The sequence below is a fragment of the Rhea americana genome, unplaced genomic scaffold (assembly GCF_003343005.1).
Source record: "Rhea americana isolate MKP2758 unplaced genomic scaffold, rheAme1 scaffold_178, whole genome shotgun sequence".
Taxonomy (NCBI): domain Eukaryota; kingdom Metazoa; phylum Chordata; class Aves; order Rheiformes; family Rheidae; genus Rhea; species Rhea americana.
In genome coordinates this window covers 118,449-137,712 of record NW_028185905.1, presented here as the reverse complement: position 1 = coordinate 137,712, position 19,264 = coordinate 118,449, and the positions used below count along the sequence as shown (strand labels likewise).

The 19,264-nt window shown below is 58.4% G+C and overlaps 1 protein-coding gene across 1 annotated transcript in view; it reads left to right on the top strand.

Moving 5' to 3' along the window:
• Positions 1–19,264, top strand: part of ITGA11 (integrin subunit alpha 11) — a 42,191-nt gene extending 22,927 nt beyond the window's left edge. Inside the window, exons 10-29 of the mRNA XM_085301494.1 lie at positions 19–92; positions 480–624; positions 2,305–2,453; positions 2,578–2,718; positions 3,059–3,262; positions 3,796–3,926; positions 4,716–4,882; positions 6,418–6,560; positions 7,769–7,879; positions 8,554–8,639; positions 10,160–10,367; positions 12,034–12,132; positions 13,557–13,633; positions 13,953–14,042; positions 14,376–14,466; positions 14,554–14,736; positions 15,719–15,829; positions 16,774–16,869; positions 16,989–17,102; positions 18,393–19,264. Of these exons, the coding sequence (XP_085157620.1) occupies positions 19–92; positions 480–624; positions 2,305–2,453; positions 2,578–2,718; positions 3,059–3,262; positions 3,796–3,926; positions 4,716–4,882; positions 6,418–6,560; positions 7,769–7,879; positions 8,554–8,639; positions 10,160–10,367; positions 12,034–12,132; positions 13,557–13,633; positions 13,953–14,042; positions 14,376–14,466; positions 14,554–14,736; positions 15,719–15,829; positions 16,774–16,869; positions 16,989–17,102; positions 18,393–18,464 (2,492 nt within the window). The 3' untranslated portion in view covers positions 18,465–19,264. The remainder of the gene's footprint in view (positions 1–18; positions 93–479; positions 625–2,304; positions 2,454–2,577; positions 2,719–3,058; positions 3,263–3,795; positions 3,927–4,715; positions 4,883–6,417; positions 6,561–7,768; positions 7,880–8,553; positions 8,640–10,159; positions 10,368–12,033; positions 12,133–13,556; positions 13,634–13,952; positions 14,043–14,375; positions 14,467–14,553; positions 14,737–15,718; positions 15,830–16,773; positions 16,870–16,988; positions 17,103–18,392) is intronic.

The window sequence follows — 19,264 nt, the reverse complement described above, 5'->3', positions numbered from 1 at the left end:
AATTCCTTTTTGTTTTAGGAACTAACAACAAGAATGAAATCTCCTTTGGACTGGAAATGTCCCAGACTGGATTTTCATCACATATTGTGGAAGTAAGAGAGCAAAAGAGTGTTTGTTCGCTTCCTGCTCGTGTCTTCAGTGCGGGTACCCGACCTGTGGCAAGTGGGTGGGATGGGCTTTAGTGCGCGAGGTCAGGCTGTGAATACAAGTCTGTGACWGTCTTAAGATGTATTTAATTTGTGCTTCAACGCTTAATGTGAGCCTTTTGTGCTTCTCTGAGAAACAGCCCGTTTTTCCCAGAGAAAGTCGATCCTAAAGCTTAGAGGAGGTGTCCAGGATTTTGCTCCCTGTTCCTTTCCCTGGCTTCGGCAACTCGTGGGATCCCGCGGCCCAGATTCGGAGACGTTTCCCGTTCAGACCTCCACCTTTTTGAACGGCCGATCGCCCCGATGCTGATTGCTCGTTTTTTTCCCCCCCAGGACGGGATCTTGCTGGGGGCGGTGGGTGCCTACGACTGGAACGGAGCGGTCCTCAAGGAAACCAGCAGCGGGAAGGTCATCCCGCTCCGCGAGTCCTATCTGCAGGAGTTCCCCGAAGAGCTGAAAAATCACGGCGCTTATTTAGGTAAGGGAGCCAAAATAGGCTCTGTTTCCAGGGCAGRACTCATAACTCTACACTTAATAATAGGAAACACAAAATATTTCACTGCTGACTAATGCTTGCCAGCGCTGCCAGCACACGCTGTGAAGTGCCCAGCTGTCTGCGAGCTCCGGCGCGTGCGGGACCTGTGCTACCCCTTGCTCGCTGCAAAGCGCAAGTGAGCACCTCACCTGGGAGGACTCCAAAGTCCACCACCGCGTACGATACAGAAGCGTTTAAATGCAGAAATAATTCGGACGCGAGCTCTGGCCAGTGCAGGTCATCTACAGTACTTACTGGAATGGTTTAGAAAACACTGATGAAATTTCATGCCTCGGGAGGAAATACCTGCTGTGCTAATCCGTCCCAYGTGCAGCTCTTGAGGCCCCAGAGCACTAGCAGCAGCCTGGCTTGCGCGGCGAAGCCTCTCTGCCAAGCTGCTGTCCCCTGCACGGGGGCCGCGGGGCGGCTCGGAGCTCTTCCCTCCGTKCCCAGGAACACCAGGAGCCCCGGGACACGTGGTTTTCCCCCGAGAAATAGTAGCGCCAAACTCTGGGGRCAACAGCAGAGCATCGCCTCGGTTTGCCTGTCAGTGCTTGGAGTGGGGGCTGCTACTGTTGTGCAAAAAACGCTCGTGACGATACAYGGGGGTTTTGTTTGACCCCGTGTTTGCCATTGACTCTAACAAGGAAAACAGAAGTATTGCGAAAAGCCCTGTGCGCCCTGCTGCAAAGCAGCCCCCTTGCCCCAGCTCCAGGACCAGGGTGCTTCCGAGACCGATGCTCTGCTTGGGGGGGTCAGCACCAAGGGAAAGGGATCTGTTAATCCCTACAGTCCCGAGATACTCCAAATCTAACTGGATATGGCCCTGAGCAGCCTGCTGCCGCTTCAGAGGTGGCCCTACTTTGAGCTGCTGATAATTTAAGTAGCTTCTAAAACTGGCTGTGAGTGTGAAGAACCTGGAGTTAGCTGCAGGCTGACCAACAGGATTTGGTGGCCCTGTGGCCCCAGCGTTATTCTCCTATTTAAGCTRTTGCAGCCCATGGAGGCTGCCAAGTGCTGCAAGCTTCACATCTGGCAGGTGGTGTTGATGATCCCTGTGCAGAAAATGCCCCTTGGRGAGAGGAAAAACAGCTCCCTCGGGGTCTTCAGGGGTGTTTGCATAAGGACATGCAAGCAACGTTCTTCATGGTTTCATTGCACCGTGCGTTTTAACACCAAACGTCAGCAAAYGCCCGCGACGTTGTTCTGAACGCGGCTTTTGCCGGGCTCGTTCGGGAGCGCTGCTGCGGACCTGCCCGCTGCGTGCCTGCACCACGTCTCAGGAGCCGCGAAGGGAAACGGTTCTCGGGCAACAAGCCGGGCTTGCTGTCGATGAAAGCRGGGGCTTGCAGGCTGCGTCGGCCCGAGCCAAAGCCCTCGTGGGGGGCGGTAGGTGAGGGCCGGAGCAGGCAATCCAAAGMGCCCGGTCGTAGCAGCTGGGCTGGCTTGGATGACTTTATCTTTGAAGAAATCTCCATTTATAGCTTGCCGATCTGGGAAGCGGCCAGAGTTGTGTTAGCAGCTTGAAACTAATGGGAAGCAGACCGCGAGGGCGGCTGGCGGGGGCCGGCCAGGCGCCGCGGCGGGAGCCCGCGTCCTCACCGCTCGCCCGCCCCGCCGCAGGTTACACCGTCTCCTCCGTGGTGTCGGCCGAGCGCCGGCGGATCTACGTCGCCGGAGCGCCCCGGTTCAACCACACGGGGAAGGTCATCATCTTCACCATGCACAACAACCGGAACCTCAGCATCCACCAGGCGCTGAAGGGCGAGCAGGTAGAGCGCCGGGGCGAGCGCCCGCCGCGCTCCTCCTCGCCCCGGCTGCCTTCTCCGCCCGGCTCGGGCGGCCCCGCGTCCGCGGGCATCCGGAGGGTCCACCTTCCTTCTCTCCCTCTTCCAGATCGGCTCCTACTACGGCAGCGAGATCAGCTCGGTGGACGTGAACGGCGACGGCGTCACGGACGCGCTGCTGGTGGGAGCCCCCATGTACTTCAGCGAGGGCAGGGAGAGGGGGAAGGTCTACGTCTACGCCCTGAGAGAGGTGGGTGCTGGCCGGGGGACGCTTCCCCCGCCGGGGGCTCGTCCCGCTGCTCCGGCGCCGTGGGCGGCGGGCGCTCTTCGCCCCGGGACCGCCGGGCGTCCGCCTGGCACCCGCACGCCGCGTTTCTGTCCTGGAGCTTCTGGCTCGCTGGATGAAAGGCTCCGTGGGTGGGAGGAGCTGGGCTTCGTCTGGTCTGCAGGACTCCTACGGGATGTGCCCGTCTGTTTGCCTTCTGGGGCTTCCTCCTCTTTCCAGGCTTGTGGCTGATGCTTTTCTGTTTTTTTTTCTTTTTCTTTCTTTCTTTCTTTTTTTCTTCTTTTCTCCTTGGCCGGGGTTGCAGAACCGCTTCGTTTTCAGCGGGGCCCTCGAGGATCTGCAGAGCTACCAGAACTCCCGGTTCGGCTCCTGCATCGCCGCGGTCCCTGATCTCAACCAGGACTCCTACAACGACGTCGTCGTCGGGGCGCCTCTGGAAGACGACCACCAAGGAGCAATATACATCTTCCACGGCTTTGAGGAGACCATCCTGAAGAAATACAAGCAGGTACAATTCCCTGGTGCTTTGCTTCGCCTCTTCCTGAATTATGGGCACCAACAAAATCTTTGGCTGCAAATTTCCCCAGGCCAGGAATTCACATCCAGCATTTAAGTGTTGCTTACTGTTGCCAGATCCATTTTCTTGTGATGGCTCCAAGACAAAACAAAAGTTAGATAAGGAAAAYAGGCATAAAATTAACAGGAACGCTTAGCACTCAGTGCAATGGATTGCTTTAGAGGAAATATTAGAAATATCCAGGAAACATAGGCAATATGCAAAGTAATTTTGGTAGCAATTTCTGGATGGCCCATCTCAGGGGAGACTGTCCCGATTTCCTGGGAAATTCTAACTGGTGCAATCACCTGATATTTTTAGTAATTTGGTCGTGCAGTGGAGACTTGCAGTGGCCAACCTCGGTGGACGTGGCTGCGCAGCAGAAGCGAGGCGGGGGGTGCAGACAGAGGCTCGCTTCGCAGGCGGGCGGCGATGCTCCTGCAGGAAACGAAGCTGGATTTTTTTTTCCCCCTTTTGCTTTTCAGAGGATAGCAGCTGTGGACCTCGGACCAGGCCTGATGTATTTTGGATGCAGCATCCATGGACAGCTGGATCTGAATGAAGATGGGCTCATAGACTTAGCAGTTGGCTCTCTTGGGAATGCCGTGCTCTTATGGTTAGCTATATCTCATCTGGCACGGTCCCCTGCCCCGAGCTCACTGCCATAAGTTGACATATTTTAAGATCAGTTTTACCCTTAAAATCTGACCTGTCTTTCCACAATGAAACTCCCCTGTCCCGTGGGGCCATGGGATTTCAGATGCTGTCTTACAACGCAGTTGGGGCCTAGAACGATGTCAGAGTTATTTTGCATYGAGTTTCATCATTAGTTCCTCGGAAGCTTCAAACCAGCTGATTTATTTATTGTGATTTGCCCAGATCCCCTCTGTCCTAATCTAATAAGACAACTGGATATTTTCAAATGTTGGTGTGTGTTTGGGAAGTCCCCTGAAGCTATGAGGGTGGCCTGAAAAGTCCTATGCGTGCGCAAAAGGGCCAAATCCTCCTCAGCGTCACGTTCGATCACTGGCATAAGCAGGAGGCAAACACGTGTGCGGCAGAGCGATCCTGTTCCTCCACGGCTACGCAGCCGARCTAAGGCTAGGCGGGCACGGGCATGCCGTGGTGGGCTGCGGTCATCCTCAGCACCTTTTGATGCCAAGGAGAAGTGTCAAAAGAGCAATTCTGGAGRCGTGGGAGCCTTCCGGAGGCTGCTGTGGCCCTGTGCAGGTGTCCCACGCGGGCAGGAGACGGCGCCGAGCTCGGGGGTGGACGGGGCTCCGGCGAGGGAGGCAGCAAGCTCCTCCAGCCCCACGGCTCGCGAAGGCTGGAGCCTGCTCTGCTGGCCACAGCGGGCTGCGCTCAGCCTCGCAACGCGTCTCCTTCTCCCTTGTCCGCCCTGCAGGTCCCGCAGCGTCGTCCAAATCAACGCCAGCGTCCGCTTCGAGCCGTCCAAAATCAACATCTTCACCAAGGACTGCAAGCGGAACGGGAAGGATGCCACCTGCATGTCAGCCTTCGTCTGCTTCACCGCAGTCTTCCTCTCTGCTCACTTCCAGACGGCCAGCGTGGGTAAGTGGTGCTCCTGCCCTCGTGGCCGTGCTGCTCACGCGAGGACAACCTGCTTCGTTCGTTCCCTAGCTCTGCAGCCACGAGGAAGAGCGCGGCAGCCTGCTTTCGCTGAGGGGAGCGAGCTAAGAGCCTGGTACGCTCGGAGGAGTGCGCTTGTGCCGTCTGGCACCTCCTTTTTCTACCCAGGCCCCGCTACGTTTGCCCTTACCCCGGCTCGTGAGTGGTCCTGGTCCTCGTAAGACCTGGGCCATGTACCAGGGACTCCAGCACTGCTCTTAAGCAATGCTAAGAAACACCTCAAGGCTSTAACCGTATCAGTGTTTAACTCCCTGCCTCATCTGTCCTCTTGGACCAAGCCCTCCCGCAGGTCTTTCGGAAAAGGTGTCACGAAAGCGTGTCCCATTTCTTCTGCAGTCTCTGCATGAAGTGACTCCAGCTCCCACGGAAACTCAGAGCTCATGRGCTTCATCTCACAAGGACATCTGTGGCCCATATGCGTACAAGTCTCACTAGTATCTCAGAGAATCTTTATGAATTTATTGGCTAGCTCTGGTTTTAAAACGTTGCGTATTGCTGTGACCCTGAGTCTACCCGGAGGATGCCCGTGACTCAGCTGGAGCAAGAGGAAATGAAAGCAGCATGCCCTCCTGAACCCCCCCAGCAGGCAACAGCAAATGCTGCTGAAGGGCCTTACACGACAGACGAGATTGGGTCCCAACCAAAGCCAAAGGAAAAATTTCCCATTCCCTAGAGCAAGGATTTTGACTTGTGCTATCGAGCACAACTCCTGTAACTGCAGAGCTTCCAGGGGGGCACTGGGTGGTCCCCCGCCCCGGGAAGGCCGGCCTGGAGGGCGCGCGCGGGGGACCGACGCCGGCTTCTCGCGCTCCGCTGTGTGCTGCGTTGCGTTGGTGTAGCGGGTGCACATTCCCTCCGGCTTGGCACTGGGTTTGCGCRTCTTCTGTTTCTCTCCAACAAACGATTTCCCAGTAAAGTGTTTAGGAGAGGACAGTGCACCAGGGTAGCAACACCTTCACAGCCGGTTCACACCGTCAAGCGAATATGTGTGAAGCAAATATRTATTTTATACAGCTTTTTCTCAGTGTCTGGAAACAGCCCATCTTCAAGTTCCTCGTTCAGCCTGCGATGTGGATGCTTGGAACAAAAAGTCTCTTTAAAAAATCCCAACTTTTTCCTTTAGGGTTTCTCTACACTCTGCTTTGAACATGCAACCTGCAGGGGGTCAGCCATGCAGATGGACACGAGCCRTACAGTGTAGGCTTTTAAACCTTCCTTATTTGTTTTAAGAGGCTTTTGACTTAGCAGTCTTCTTAGAATGGCAAAGCAACAGCTACAGATCGTTTTTATCTTAGTGTGCTCCATCTCATGCCGCTTCTAAAGGTAACGGATCAGCTTATCTCACCAGCAGGGGAATAGCAATTTGAGTACGCAAAGAGCCTGTTGTTGGCGTGGTCTTGTTATAGAGCGAGCGTCACCGCGCAGAGCAACTCTGACGTGAGCCGCTCTCCTTCCAGCAATGAGGTACGATGCCACCATCGACGAGCGGAGGTACACGCCGCGGGCCCACCTGGACGAGAACGCGGACAGGCACACTCGCAAGGTGCTCACCTTGCTCGCCGGACAAGAGCACTGCGACAGGCTGAACTTCCACGTATTGGTAGGTATAAACGAGGACAGGGCTGGCATCTTCTCCTCCACCCTTCTTCTCGCAGCCAGGGCGGGAGAAGCCCCCGGTGGGGCTTGAATCGGCCTGAGTGGGGCCGACTGCAAGGAGAAATCAGAACAGTGACGCACCAGGACACGGGCAGAGGGGCTAAGTGGAAGTGCCTCAAAGGCCTCACGCGGCTAGAAATGAGGCTGAGCTTAATCTCCAAGCCCAGATTTATTATTGCCGGGTYTGATGTGGTCAGGGACAGATCCTGTCCAAGGGCCCTGATGGAGCGCTGCAGCTGGTCAGTCTCGGAGATGTGACTTCATTGCAATCCCAGCTTGCGTTTTGCTTTTTTCTGTAAGCCTCAGCCGTGCCAGCGCTGCCCGCCGGGACCGCGTGCACCCATGACTCTTGGATCAGGCTGTCCCTCCTACTCCAAACCCGGTGAAAACTCACATCAGTCTACAACCAAATGCTTCTGTGTCAGTCCCCAGGTGCTCTTGTTCTGTGCACCCCTCCTACCCTCAGGGTCCCTTTGCCCCGGTGTCGGTAGCCAGTGAAGCCTTCCGCGTCGCTAGCAAGGAACAGTTGATGCACAGACCTGGCCAAAATCAAGCATTCCCAGCGAATGATGAGAATTCTTCGGAGGCCAGAGAGGGCTGCGCTGCCAGACTGGCTCAGCCTCAAACCCCAGCCTGAACTGCCCTGAACTTCTGGGAAATTTGATTCTGAAGTTCGAGACTGAGTTTGTGATTTAGCCCAAGAAGCGTCTCACTTCAGAGCGGCTAGATGCACTTCACGCCTCTAGGCTGACACATGCAAGTAGTTCACAGCGCTATGGGAAAGGTGCACCCTGTCACCGGCCCGATAAGTCCCAGGTAAGGGGTGCCAGGGCTGCTCCGTCCTCGCATCCTCCTGGGAGCAGCCACCTCCCCAGAGCCAGCATCTCTGGAGGAAGCAGTTCCTGCGCTGCCAGACACGCACACGCAGCTGGGCGTTGTACAGCACCGCTGAGCCTGTGCTGCCTCTGTCACTATGTAAGGATTAGCTGGAGAGATAAGATGATTACGTACCAAGCATACCAAACCACAAAGCTCCTATTTCATAACCCGGTCGAGCACGCCTGCGATTCTGCCCTCCTTTGCTCTCTGACCCGGCTGCCCTTCACGAGTTGGAGTCCTGCCTTTTTTAATAACGTCTTTTATCTGCTGTAGGACACAGCTGACTATGTGAAGCCGGTGGCATTTTCCGTAGACTATGACCTGGTGAGCCCTGAGGATGGTCCCATGCTGGATGATGGCTGGCCGACTTCGCTCAAGGTCTCGGTACGTAGCGGTGCTCGGAGGACAGCAGTGGGCACGGGATGGTGCAAGATGGGTCACAGCAATAGTTAGTAGGGATCTTCGCAGGCATCTGTCCTCTGGGGATCTCGCAGCTGAGGTAGGCTTGCCAAGAGGCGCCAGGAACTGTGCAACTCCCTCCTTCCCTTGGGAATTTCAGCTGGACACACTGCCCCTTCCCAGTCCCACCATCACACTAAAGAAGCGTGCTTGCTGAGCGTGCATATGCAACGCTTCTCTGGGGCGGGAGGAGACGCTGGCCTTCCCCGACAGCTGGCTTTAAGCGGAAGTTCAAGATGAGAGCTTAGTAGATGAAGGGTGGATGCATTTCAAGCATGATTAATGTTCCCCAGTAGCTGTGGAAGCTGAAGAGTTTCAGTGCCTGTAGTTGGAATTAAAAAGGCAACTTGGTGGTAAACTTGGTTAGCAGATTTCTTTCCAAATGTAACATTTTCATCTTAATTCCCAAACTCTCCTAGGACAGTAATGTGTGCTGCTTACTGTATAAGTCACGTGAAGGTCGGAAGCGGTGGGGCTTTTTGGTATCCTCTGCAGTCTGAGGAGCACTGCGCGTGCCCACGCCCATGCCCATGCACATCTCGTTGGCATGTAACCTGGAGCTCAACGTGTCGCTGAGCTATTCCTGTCGTTCCCCTCAGGTGCCTTTCTGGAACGGATGCAACGAGGATGAGCACTGCGTCCCCGACCTTGTCCTTGACGCTAGAAGTGATGTTCCAAGTGCCATGTAAGTCCGTCGCCTGGGGCAGAGCGTCCTCCTAACCAGTGCCCCGAGCCAGGTGTCTCTGCAACGCGGCCACCCTGGGGCTGCGGAGGGTTTGTTCCTACATGCTGGGGTCACTTTTCGCCTTTGCTTTTGCGCTGGCATTGATTGCATCTCCTCCATGGCCAGCAAGCACACGCGTGTGAGCGGGTGATGAAACCCATCACAACCAAGAGCCAAGTCTGGGCAAGTGCATCACAAAATCTTCTTTCTTTAGTGCAGAACTTGCATTTATTTCTTAAAGGTTTATCAGAATATCACAAGCTTTTGTTCCCCCTAGCTGGGATGCTTCACTCTCTGCAGAGATGCTTTCAGTTTTGTCCTTGTTAGTTTGGGCTATCAGTGCACATCTCTGCCCATCCCTCATGGTCACCATGAACCAAGCACGGACTAGCTGAATACCTCCGCTCTTCAGCATTAGCGCAGAGAGGCTGGGACACCCACCAGATCTTTCTGGTCTCCAAAGAGAAAAGCAGCAGGGTGCAAAATGGCATCACAGCTGGGAAGAGAGCCAGAGCCCCCTGTAAACCTGTGGGGCTGCTCACCCACCATGAGCAATCATCTGGACTTTTAGTAATTATGGAGTTTTTGGTACCTTCTGCATGTTGAGTTTTTCCTTTGTGTGTTTTTTGTGGGATTTTTTTTATTTTGCTTTACTCTCTCTCTGCTCCTAGCAAAGACTAATAATTTGCCACCACCGCCACTCCCCCCCCCGCCGCGTCCCCTGCCTGCTCCATACTTGGCACAAAACAACTAATATTGGATGCCATGGTGATGAGTCCCAGGGAGACAAATCAGCAAATAACACGGGGAGTGAACGCAGGCTGACGTTGCCCGCTTGGCAGATACAGCCTTGCCTCGTGCAGCAGAAGTAATCGTACATACTGCTCCGTGTCTCTTGTAAAGCTCCAGGAGAGCTTTACCTGGAGCTCACCTTAGCGCACACTGGATCACAGCCTGCAGGAGAAACCAACGCAGAGCTTATTTTGCTGAGAAAATCGCTTCTGAAGTTACTTGTGTCGGAGCAGAGCTAGTTCTTTAAAGCCGTGTCCTGGCTGCTTCACCTTTAGAGGCAGAAGGTGGCCCWGATGTGCAGCACTTTTTGCCTTTTCCTCCCCTTCCCTTCTCCATACAGAAAGCCAAGGTGCACACAGACCCTGCACACTGCAGAGCYGGTGCTGGCCCCACGGGCAGCTACTGGTAAACGTAACCGGACGGAGATCTCGGCCAGACTCAAACTAAATGTCACCTCTGCTCTGTTAATGGTATCAAACCTGCTTTTTATTAAATCTCAGGTGTATTAAGAGATAATTAGTGGGTCCAGGGTGGCTGGGCAGCGTTATCCAAGAGTCACAGGCAAAATAACGTTCCTCTCCGGTCTGCGTGAGGAACGCGCGATTGCCCTTTCCGGCGTTGCGTGGCACAGGTGGGTCTCCAAGGCGTTGCAAGCAGGGCTCCCCCGCCCCGCTCTCCTCCTGCTCTAGGGAGTACTGCAGAAGAGCCCTGAGAAAGTCGCCGTCCGACTGCGCGGCTTACACGCTGTCCTTCGACACGTCCATCTTCATCATCGAGAGCACCAGGAGGAGGGTGGCCGTCGAGGCGACGCTGGAGAACAGGGGTGAAAACGCCTACAGCACCGTCCTGAACATCTCTTTCTCGAGAAACCTCCAGTTCGCCAGCTTGATTCAGAAGGTGACGATGCATCTCCGGAGGCTGCGATTACGGGAGGGGAAAAGTCGCGGCGAGGAGGGGGCCGTGGTGGGGTGGCAAGGCCAGCGACGGGTCCCTTGGTCGTGAAAAATACCGTGGGCAGTAAATCCTCGTGCCGCAGGGAAGAAGAGCCGGTCACCCACCGCTAGGGAGCAAGAAGAAACCAGCGTGTTGCTCAGGCTCGGTTTGCTGAGGGAGATCCTTTGCTTTCCAGAGGAGCTTCTAATCCTGGCCAGATGAGAAAGCAGAGTCCTAAACCAGAGCCCAGTAACTTCTTTATACCTCATAAATCAAGTGTATTTATGGGGTTAGTTTCTAAGCATCTATGGGGTTTTCAGCTTGGCGATGCAAAARTATTTTAATTTTGAATGCTTGAAAATAGCTACTTCCCACTTTTTATTTTCTTGCTCCCAAATGCGGGTGAAATTCTCCCGTTCTATTTTCTTACTCCTGCAGCTTGAAAAAACTCAACGCACGGAGCCAAGTTCCCGTCAGGGTTGAATTTTTGCAGCTTGAGTTATAACCCCTAAAAATACGGGCTGATAAGGGGAACGCGACGATCGCTCAGAAGCGGCCGGAGGTTTCCCGGTGCGACGGTTTCGGGCGGGGGGGCAGCCCCGTTCGGAGGCTCTGCCGCGCTCCTCCCTTCGCCCCCCGCACGGCCGCAGGTCCCGCTCCCCRCGCTCGGTATCCCCAGCGCTTTGCCAAGAGAAAACGGCGGGGCACRCCGCCCCCAAAATAAGAAAAATGTAGGGGGCTGCGGTGCGTTTTCTGATGGGAAAAAATTAACCAGGAGATTTTCCAAATTAACSAGGACAAAATACTACGCAGAAAGCACGATGCAGCAGCGTTTACAGGGAATATTTTTAGCTAGTTATGAAAACGTCGCTCTGCTGATGCGTTCTCGGCTGCCACCGCTTATAAATAAGCAAATCGGCTCCCGGCGGGGTCGGGAGACGCGTTAAAAGCAGCGCCGGCCCCAGCAAGCAGCCGGCCCCGGCGGGGAGCGGGCGGGAGAGCCRAGAGAGGGGAGAGCCCGTCCCGAGCCAAGAGCCCTGCGGGAGCTGCTCCAAGGCAGAGCCAAAAAAGAGACCCGGGATATTGGCGGCCTCCCCGCGAGCCCGAGCTCTCTCCCCCAGCTCGGCGGACGAGCTGGTGCCCGTTCAGGCAGCAGGAACATAGCTGTCAAGACCGGTAAATTAAATATCACTCCTTAGCTGATGACTGTACAGGATAGCATCTCATGTTATTTCTTGATACTGCCCCGTGACTCCTGATCACAGAAAAATGTTCTTCTTTATGATTACTGTGCCAACAGTAATCAGATTTATTGGGTCTTTTTCATTCATTGCTCTAGTTAAATTTCTAAACAGGATTTAAATCAGAATGCTTGACGTTGCTTGCTAGAAATGCCCCTTTCTGGGAATGACCCTAGAAAGCRGCCCTAGAAATTAAGAAATTAAGGCGCTAGAAATTAAGCTGCATGGGACAGACTTTCCGCCCGCAGCAAACACAGGTTTTGCCCCCCTCCACCGCCAAGCTAAAGCACCTCCAGGCCGTCTGCGGAGCCGCGGGAGGGGGCTGCTCGGGCCGAGGCGGCGCGGGGGCCGTTGCCGCCCGCGTCAGGACGCGCTGCATCCCGTTCCAGGACGACGCAGACGGCAGCATCGAGTGCGCGGCCGAGGACAAGCACCCCGGCCGGAAGGTGTGCAACGTGAGCTACCCGTTCTTCCGAGCCAAGGCCAAGGTAAAGCCGCTTCCCTCCCGCTTTGCAACCGCCGGCGTGCGCGTGGGGAAGGCAGGGTCCGCGCTGCCCCCGCGCTCCGCTCCCCGCAGCCGGAGAAAGATGCACCGGCGGGAGGGGGGGCCTGGATGGCTGAGACGTTGCCTGCAAGCTGCCTTGAAATCTAGGAGAGCTTCAGGCCACAAGGGCAAAACCAGCTCCTCTGAGTCACAGAATTTGACTCTAATCCTTTGGAGCAGCGTCGATGTATGTGACGGAGAGCAGACCGGGGGCACGCGCGGCCCAGCCAGGACCTCGCGGCTCTCGGGCGCAGCCGACGCCGCGCGAAGGGCKCAGCAGATCCGAGCCTCCCTCTCGCAGGGCAGGCAGGACAAGCCCCGCTCGGCAGAGCTCGCCCCGGAGCRTGAGGTGCAAAGCCGCGGGCAAGCGGGCTCCGGCTGCCCGGTCCGGCCCCTTCCCGGGAGGTTCGCCGTTGCCTCCAGCGGCAGGTTTGCAAGACCTAAGTTTGGCGATTGGTAGAGCGATGGCAGATGCAACCTGCTGATCTTCAAGATCCAGATTTTTCCACCTTTGCTTGTTACAGTGCGTTTTCCTAACTCAGGAAACACAAACATCTGACAGCTCCGTCGCCGAGCACTGCCCGCCCCGCGCGCTCGCGGGGAAGCGGAGCGATACAAGTGGGCTATAAACAAGCAGGTCACGACAAAATCTTTCCTAGACACAAACCAATATGTTAGTCTGAAGCCTTCACTTGTCAGAAGCTTGAGAATGAYGGATGTGCTGCAGGCACCTCTCTAGAGTTCAAAGCTCCCCAAAAAGYGGTCTCGGATGCTTGTGGCCGTAGACGAAACTGGAGCAGCCTGATTCCCCATGACCTACGAGGGCTGAGAATGCATCTGCGTGGCATCAGGTAGCCCAGGTCCTGCCAAAACAAAGACAAGCTGGAAATGGAAATTTGGCCCGGGAGCTGCAGGAGCTTTAATATTATAATCAGCTGTGCAGGCCCAGACGGTTTGAGGTCATTGCCACAGCTCTTGCAGATGTGACATTTATCACATTTTATTGTTGTTGGAAGCTCTCGCGGGCGCTCCTTCGCCTGCCAGCGGACCCGTGCCGCAGATGGGAGTTACCGGCCGCTTGCTGCAAGGCCCCGGGGGAGTTTTTCCCCTTTCGAGGGGGGCTGCTTTGTTCTCGGCCGAAGAGCTAAAAATACAGCGCGCAGGCAGAGCAAAAATCCGGYGCGGGCTCTTCCCTCGCCGGGAAGATAAGGCTCTGCCGAAGGCCCCCGGCGCCTTGCGCAGCGCTGCCCGGCGCGCCGAGAGCGCGGCGGCTCCGCTCCGCGCCCGGACGGCACGCGCCGGTTTGGGGGGGGTTTTTTTCACCCTCCCCCCCTAATATTTTCTCCAATCTGTTCTCAATCTCTGCAGGTAGCTTTTCGCCTGGATTTTGAATTCAGCAAGTCGGTTTTTCTTCCAAGCATGGAGATCTATTTGACCGCCAGCAGGTTAATGGTCGCGTTTTCTCGCCGCCCCCTTTTCACGGCTTTGCCGCCTCAATTTGCTGCCGGCACCGACGCTGCCTCCTGCCCCTGCCCGAGCCCCTTCCCCGGAGCGGCCGCCGCTCCGGTCGCCCAGACGGGAGCCGGGTTTCCATCCCCAAGGCTTAGGTGGTGCTGGGCATCCCGCGGGGAACAGCATCCCTGCCAGCCCCGTGAAGTCTCGTTAGGGCTTTTCTTCGTTTCCACCCGTCWCGGTGCCAGAGGGCAGCGGCGGGCAGCGGCGGGCGCGCAGCGGGGTCTCACCGCCCCGCGCTCTGCCTTGCAGCGACAGCGACGAGAGCGAGAGCACCAGGGGGGACAACGCCGTCCTGCTCCGCTACCCGCTCAAGTACGAGGCCGACCTGCTCTTCACCAGGTGCGCGCCCGGCCGGGCTTCGGGCCCCCGCGCCAGCGGAGCCGCCCGCCCGGGGCGCTTTTCGGTCATCTCTCTTTTTTCACACTCGAGGCGGCGGGGCACAGAAAACGAGGGATCTTTATTACTCCTGGTTTATGGGGGGGGGGYTCTCCGTTTTAACAAACGTCAGGGTCGCCCTTCCCGGGGAAGGAAGAGCTTGGAAAGGAAGTAAAACGGGGGCAGGAGACCCGCGTCTGGGGCCCCGGCAGCGCAGGGGGGAGGAGGCGTTTCGRGGCGCGTTTGGGGGTTTTCCCCTGAGCCCCCCCCGCGGCGGGTCCTGCTTTCCCACCGCAGGACGTCGAGTTTGGACTACTACGAGCTCAAGCCCAACAGCTCCCTGGAGCGATTCGACGGCCTCGGCCCCCCGTTCCAGTGCCGGTTCAAGGTAYGCGCGGGGTTTAGGTGGGTCGCGGCAGCCCCCCGGCGAGGAGCCGCCCCCGACCCCCGGTGAAACGTGCCCCCGCCGCCGCAGCTGCAGAACCTGGGCTTCTTCCCCGTGGAGGGCGTCACCATCAAATTCACCATCCCGGTGGCCACCCGGGGCGGGAATCGCCTGCTGCTCCTGACGGATTTCACACCGGCCCAGGTAGGAAGGGGCACGCGGCTCCGCAGCCGCATCCCGCCGCAGGGCGCTGCCGCCCACGCCTGGGGTCCCGTCCTGTCCCGTCCCGTCCGACCGCCTGCCCCTGGGGTCCCGTCCTGTCCTGCGCCGCCGCCCGGGGCCCCGTCCCGTCCCGTCCCGTCCGACCGCCTGCACCTGGGGTCCCGTCCCGTCCTGCGCCGCCGCCCGGGGCCCCGTCCCGTCCCATCCCGCGCTGCCGCCTGCGCACAGGGTCCCGTTCTGTCCCATGCCGCTGCCCGCACTCGGGGTCCCGTCTCGTCCCGCACCACTGCCCACGCCCGGGGCCCCGTCCTGTCTCGTGCCACCGCCTGCGCTCGGGGTCCCATCCCATCCTGCGCCTCTGCCTGGGGTCCCGTCCTGTCCTGCACCACCGCCTGTGCCCAGGGTCCCGTCCTGTCCCATCCCACTGCCTGCGCCCAGGGTCCCGTCCTGTCCCGCACCACCGCCTGCGCCCAGGGTCCCGTCCCATCCTGCGCCTCTGCCTGGGGTCCCGTCCTGTCCCGCACCACCGCCCGCACCCGGGGCCCCGTCCTGTCTCGTGCCACCGCCTGCGCGCAGGGTCCCATCCTGTCCCATCCCACTGCCTGCGCCCAGGGTCCCATCCCATCCTGCGCCGCTGCCTGGGGTCCTGTCCCGTCCTGCACCACCGCCCGCACGTGGAGTCCCGTCCTGTCCCGTCCCACTGCCTGCGCCCAGGGTCCCGTCCCATCCTGCGCCGCTGCCTGGGGTCCTGTCCCGTCCTGCACCACCGCCCGCACGTGGAGTCCCGTCCTGTCCCGTCCCACTGCCTGCGCCCGGGGTCCCGTCCCATCCTGCGCCGCTGCCTGGGGTCCTGTCCCGTCCTGCACCACCGCCCGCGCCTGGGGTCTCGTCCTGCCTGCGCCGGGGCCCCGTCCTGTCCCACACCCGGGGTCCCGTCCCGCGSTGCCACCCACGCCGGGGGTCCTGTCCCGTGCTGCNGGCCCCGCGGCGCTGCCGAGCCCGGCCGCCGGCACGCCGCCTCCTCCTCTTGCAGAACCACAGCAACGCGGACGTCGTCTCCATCGACTGCGACGTGAAGCTCGCGCCGAACGAGGAGACGGATTTCCGCTTGGGCGGCAGCCTGTGGGTGAAGTCGCTGAAAGCAGTAAGTCCCGCAGAAACGGAGCCGCTGGAGGAGAAAGGCCCCGGGGCAGAAGGCACAACGCGGCGCGCGGCTCCCGCCCGGCTCCTGCGCGGCTCCCGCCCGGCTCCCGCGGTCCCTGCGCGGTGGAAGCGCCGAGGACGCGTTTCCCCATCCCCGTCGTCCCACCCATCCACGTGCAAAACCTCGCGCGGCCTCCGGGGTGCCTTGCCCCGCCACTGCGGAGGGGCTGGGGCTATGCCGAGCCGAGCCGAGCTAAGCCGTGCTGTGCCAAGCCGTGCTGTGCCATGCTGAGACATGCTGCACCATGCCATGCCGTGCCCAGCCGTTCCATGCTGCACCATGCCCAGCCGTGCCATGCTGCACCGTGCCATGCCATGCTGCACTGTGCCAAGCCATGCCAAGCTGCGCCATGCCGAGCCATGCTGCACCGTGCCATGCCGAGCTGTGCCATGCTGCACCATGCTGAGCTGTGCCGAGCTGTGCTGCACTGTGCCGAGCCATGCCATGCTGTGCTGTGCYGTGCCATGCCAARCCGTGCCGTGCRGCACCATGCCGAGCTGTGCTGCACCATGCCGTGCCATGCTGCACTGAGCCATGCCATGCCGAGCTGTGCCATGCTGCACCATGCCGAGCCGTGCTGCATCGTGCCATGCTGAGTCATGCCATGCTGCACCAGGCTGAGCTGTGCAGAGCCGTGCTGCACCGTGCCAAGCCATACTGAGCTGTGCCATGCTGCACTGTGCCGAGCCATGCCATGCTGTGCTGTGCWGTGCCATGCCAAGCCGTGCCGYGCGGCACCATGCCGAGCTGTGCTGCACCATGCTGTGCCATGCTGCACTGAGCCATGCCATGCCGAGCTGTGCCATCCTGCACTGTGCCGAGCTGTGCCGAGCCAGCGCTCAGGTGCGGCCCCGGGGCCCGCGGGCTCCTCTCTCTCCTCGCAGCTGAAGTTCAAGTCGCTGAAGCTCACCACCAACGCTGTGCTCCAGCGGCGCTTCCGGAGCCCCTTYGTCTTCCGCGAGGAGGACCCCAGCCGGCAGGTGAGCCGGGCGGCCGCCGCGTCCCGCTGCCGGCTCCGCGGAGCCCCGAGCGGCCCGGTGCGGCAGGAGCCCGCTGCGTCCCCGCGGCCGGGGCGGTGGTGACGCTCGTCGCCTCGCAGGTGACGTTTGAGATCTCCAAGCTGGAGGAGTCGCGGATCCCCATCTGGATCRTCCTCGGCAGCACGCTGGGAGGCCTGCTGCTCCTCGCCCTCCTCGTCCTCGCGCTCTGGAAGGTGAGGGAGCGCCTCGGAGCCCCGCGTGTGCGCCGGTGCCGTGGGAAAATGCCGCCGGCTCGGGGCCCCGCCGGTCCGGGCGGGAAAGGCCGCCGCGGGCACGCGGTTCGGTGCTTACSGCGTGCTGAGCCGAGGAAATCCTTCAGCACGGAGCGTGCGCTGGGCTCGCCGTGCCGGGGGCACCGAGCAGCGGGGGAGCCGGCTGGCACCGGGTGCTGGCTCCAGGGACGCAGCGGGGTGTCCAGGGGCTCCCGCAGTGCCCAGGGGCTCCCACGGTGCCCGGAGGTGCCCACGGTGCCCACGGTTCCCACGGTGCTCAGAGGTTCCCACGGTGCCCAGAGGTTCCCACAGTGCCTAGAGGCTCCCACAGCACCTGGGGGGCTCCTGAGGTGCCCGGAGGTTCCCACGGCACCTGGAGGCTCCCACAGTGCCTGGAGGTTCCCGCGGTGCCCAAAGGTTCCTGAGGTGCCCGGAGATTCCCACGGCACCCAGGGGCTCCTGCGGTGCCCAGAGGTTCCCACAGTGCCTGGAGGTTCCCACAGTGCTTAGAGGCTCCCATGGCACCTGGGGGCCCTCGTGGTGCCCAGAGGCTTCCACAGCACCTGGGGGCCCTCGTGGTGCCCAGAGGTTCCCACGGCATCTGGGGGCTCCCGCAGTGCCCAGAGGTTCCCACGGTGCCCACAGGTTCCCATGGTGCCTGGAGGTTCCCGCGGTGCCCAGAGGTTCCCACGGTGCCCAGAGGTTCCCATGGTGCCTGGAGGTTCCCGCAGTGCCCAGAGGTTCCCACAGTGCCCGGAGGTTCCCACGGTGCCTGGGGGCTCCTGCGGTGCCCTGAGGGGCTCCCGCAGTGCCCCACTGCAGGGCTGGGCTGCTCCGGGGGCCGCTCTGCAAAGGGAGCAATGCTCTGACCCCTTCATGCATCTGGGGTGGGGGAGTCAGAGCCGATGAGGGGGGAAAAAGAAAGAAAAAGAAAGAAAAAAATCAAAAAAAAAAAAATCAAAAAGCTTCTCTTTCTAGACGGCTTCCCGTATTGCTTTTCCAGCATTCTTAGGATTCTGCAGTGTCACAAGAAAGTGTTAAATACGAACCCATGTCAGTAACGTGCGCTGAAAGCTTTAACATCAAAAACACCTATGGAAATCAGCTTCTCTGAGCCCCTTTGAGTTTTCCGTGTTACCGATGCTCAGGGCCCCGGCTGCCTGGCAGGATCCCTTTAAAAGAACCGCGGKTCAACGCAATCGGCCGAAGTAACGGCGAGGTTTTCTTTTGTCTTCTCTTTAATTCCTACAGCTTGGCTTTTTTAAAAGTGGCAGCCGCAAGAGAGATTCGGAGCAGGAGCAGAGTGCCAAAGTGTTAGAATGAGGCTGCCCGGCGAGCGCCGCCGGAGCGCGGCTGGCTGCCGCCGCCTTGCTCTTACCTTCCCGAGCGCGGAGCGTACGGGCGTCTTGGTGCCGAGGGATTTGTGTGCCGACCTCTGTTTGCATCGAGATGAGACCACAGCCCTCTGTGTGACGTTGCCTAAACAGACCCCCCCCCCCCCCCAAAAAAAACCTTCCCCCTCTCAAAAAAGATAAATAAATAAAAGGCAATTGGGTGGCCCTATGCCGCGGGCGCAGCAAAGGTATTTCAAACTGGTTTTTAAAACAGCGCCGTCGGCCGGGCGAGCAAACGGTCCGGCCGCCCCGGTGCCCGGGGAGAAGCTCTGCGAAACGGAGCGACTGAACGGAGATTTTAATTTGCCTTCCTTTTAATGCACTGAATACAAATAATAGCAAATTAAAGCACCTTAATGCAAATCTCCAGTGTCCAGCTGTATATACTTATTCTAAGAATATTTACCTGTTCAAACCAAAAAAAAAAAAAATCAAAAAAAATCAAAAACCAGTTTGAAGTGTTTTCTACAAACGGAGCAGTTTCAAAGAGCGTGTGTCCAGCAAGCATCTGAACATGTATTATAATTGTATATACTTGGTGTAATGCAAAACCAGATGGTCAGTGCTGTTTGACAAAAATCTTTCTTTTGCATAATAGAATTATTTATGCTAATATTAATTTTATGAATGGAAAGCAAGCATATGTCCACCTGATGTGTAATGAAGTTTGTTAAATACTGTCTTAGCATTTTTTTAAGGATTAAAAATACAGTATTTTAAAAAAACAAA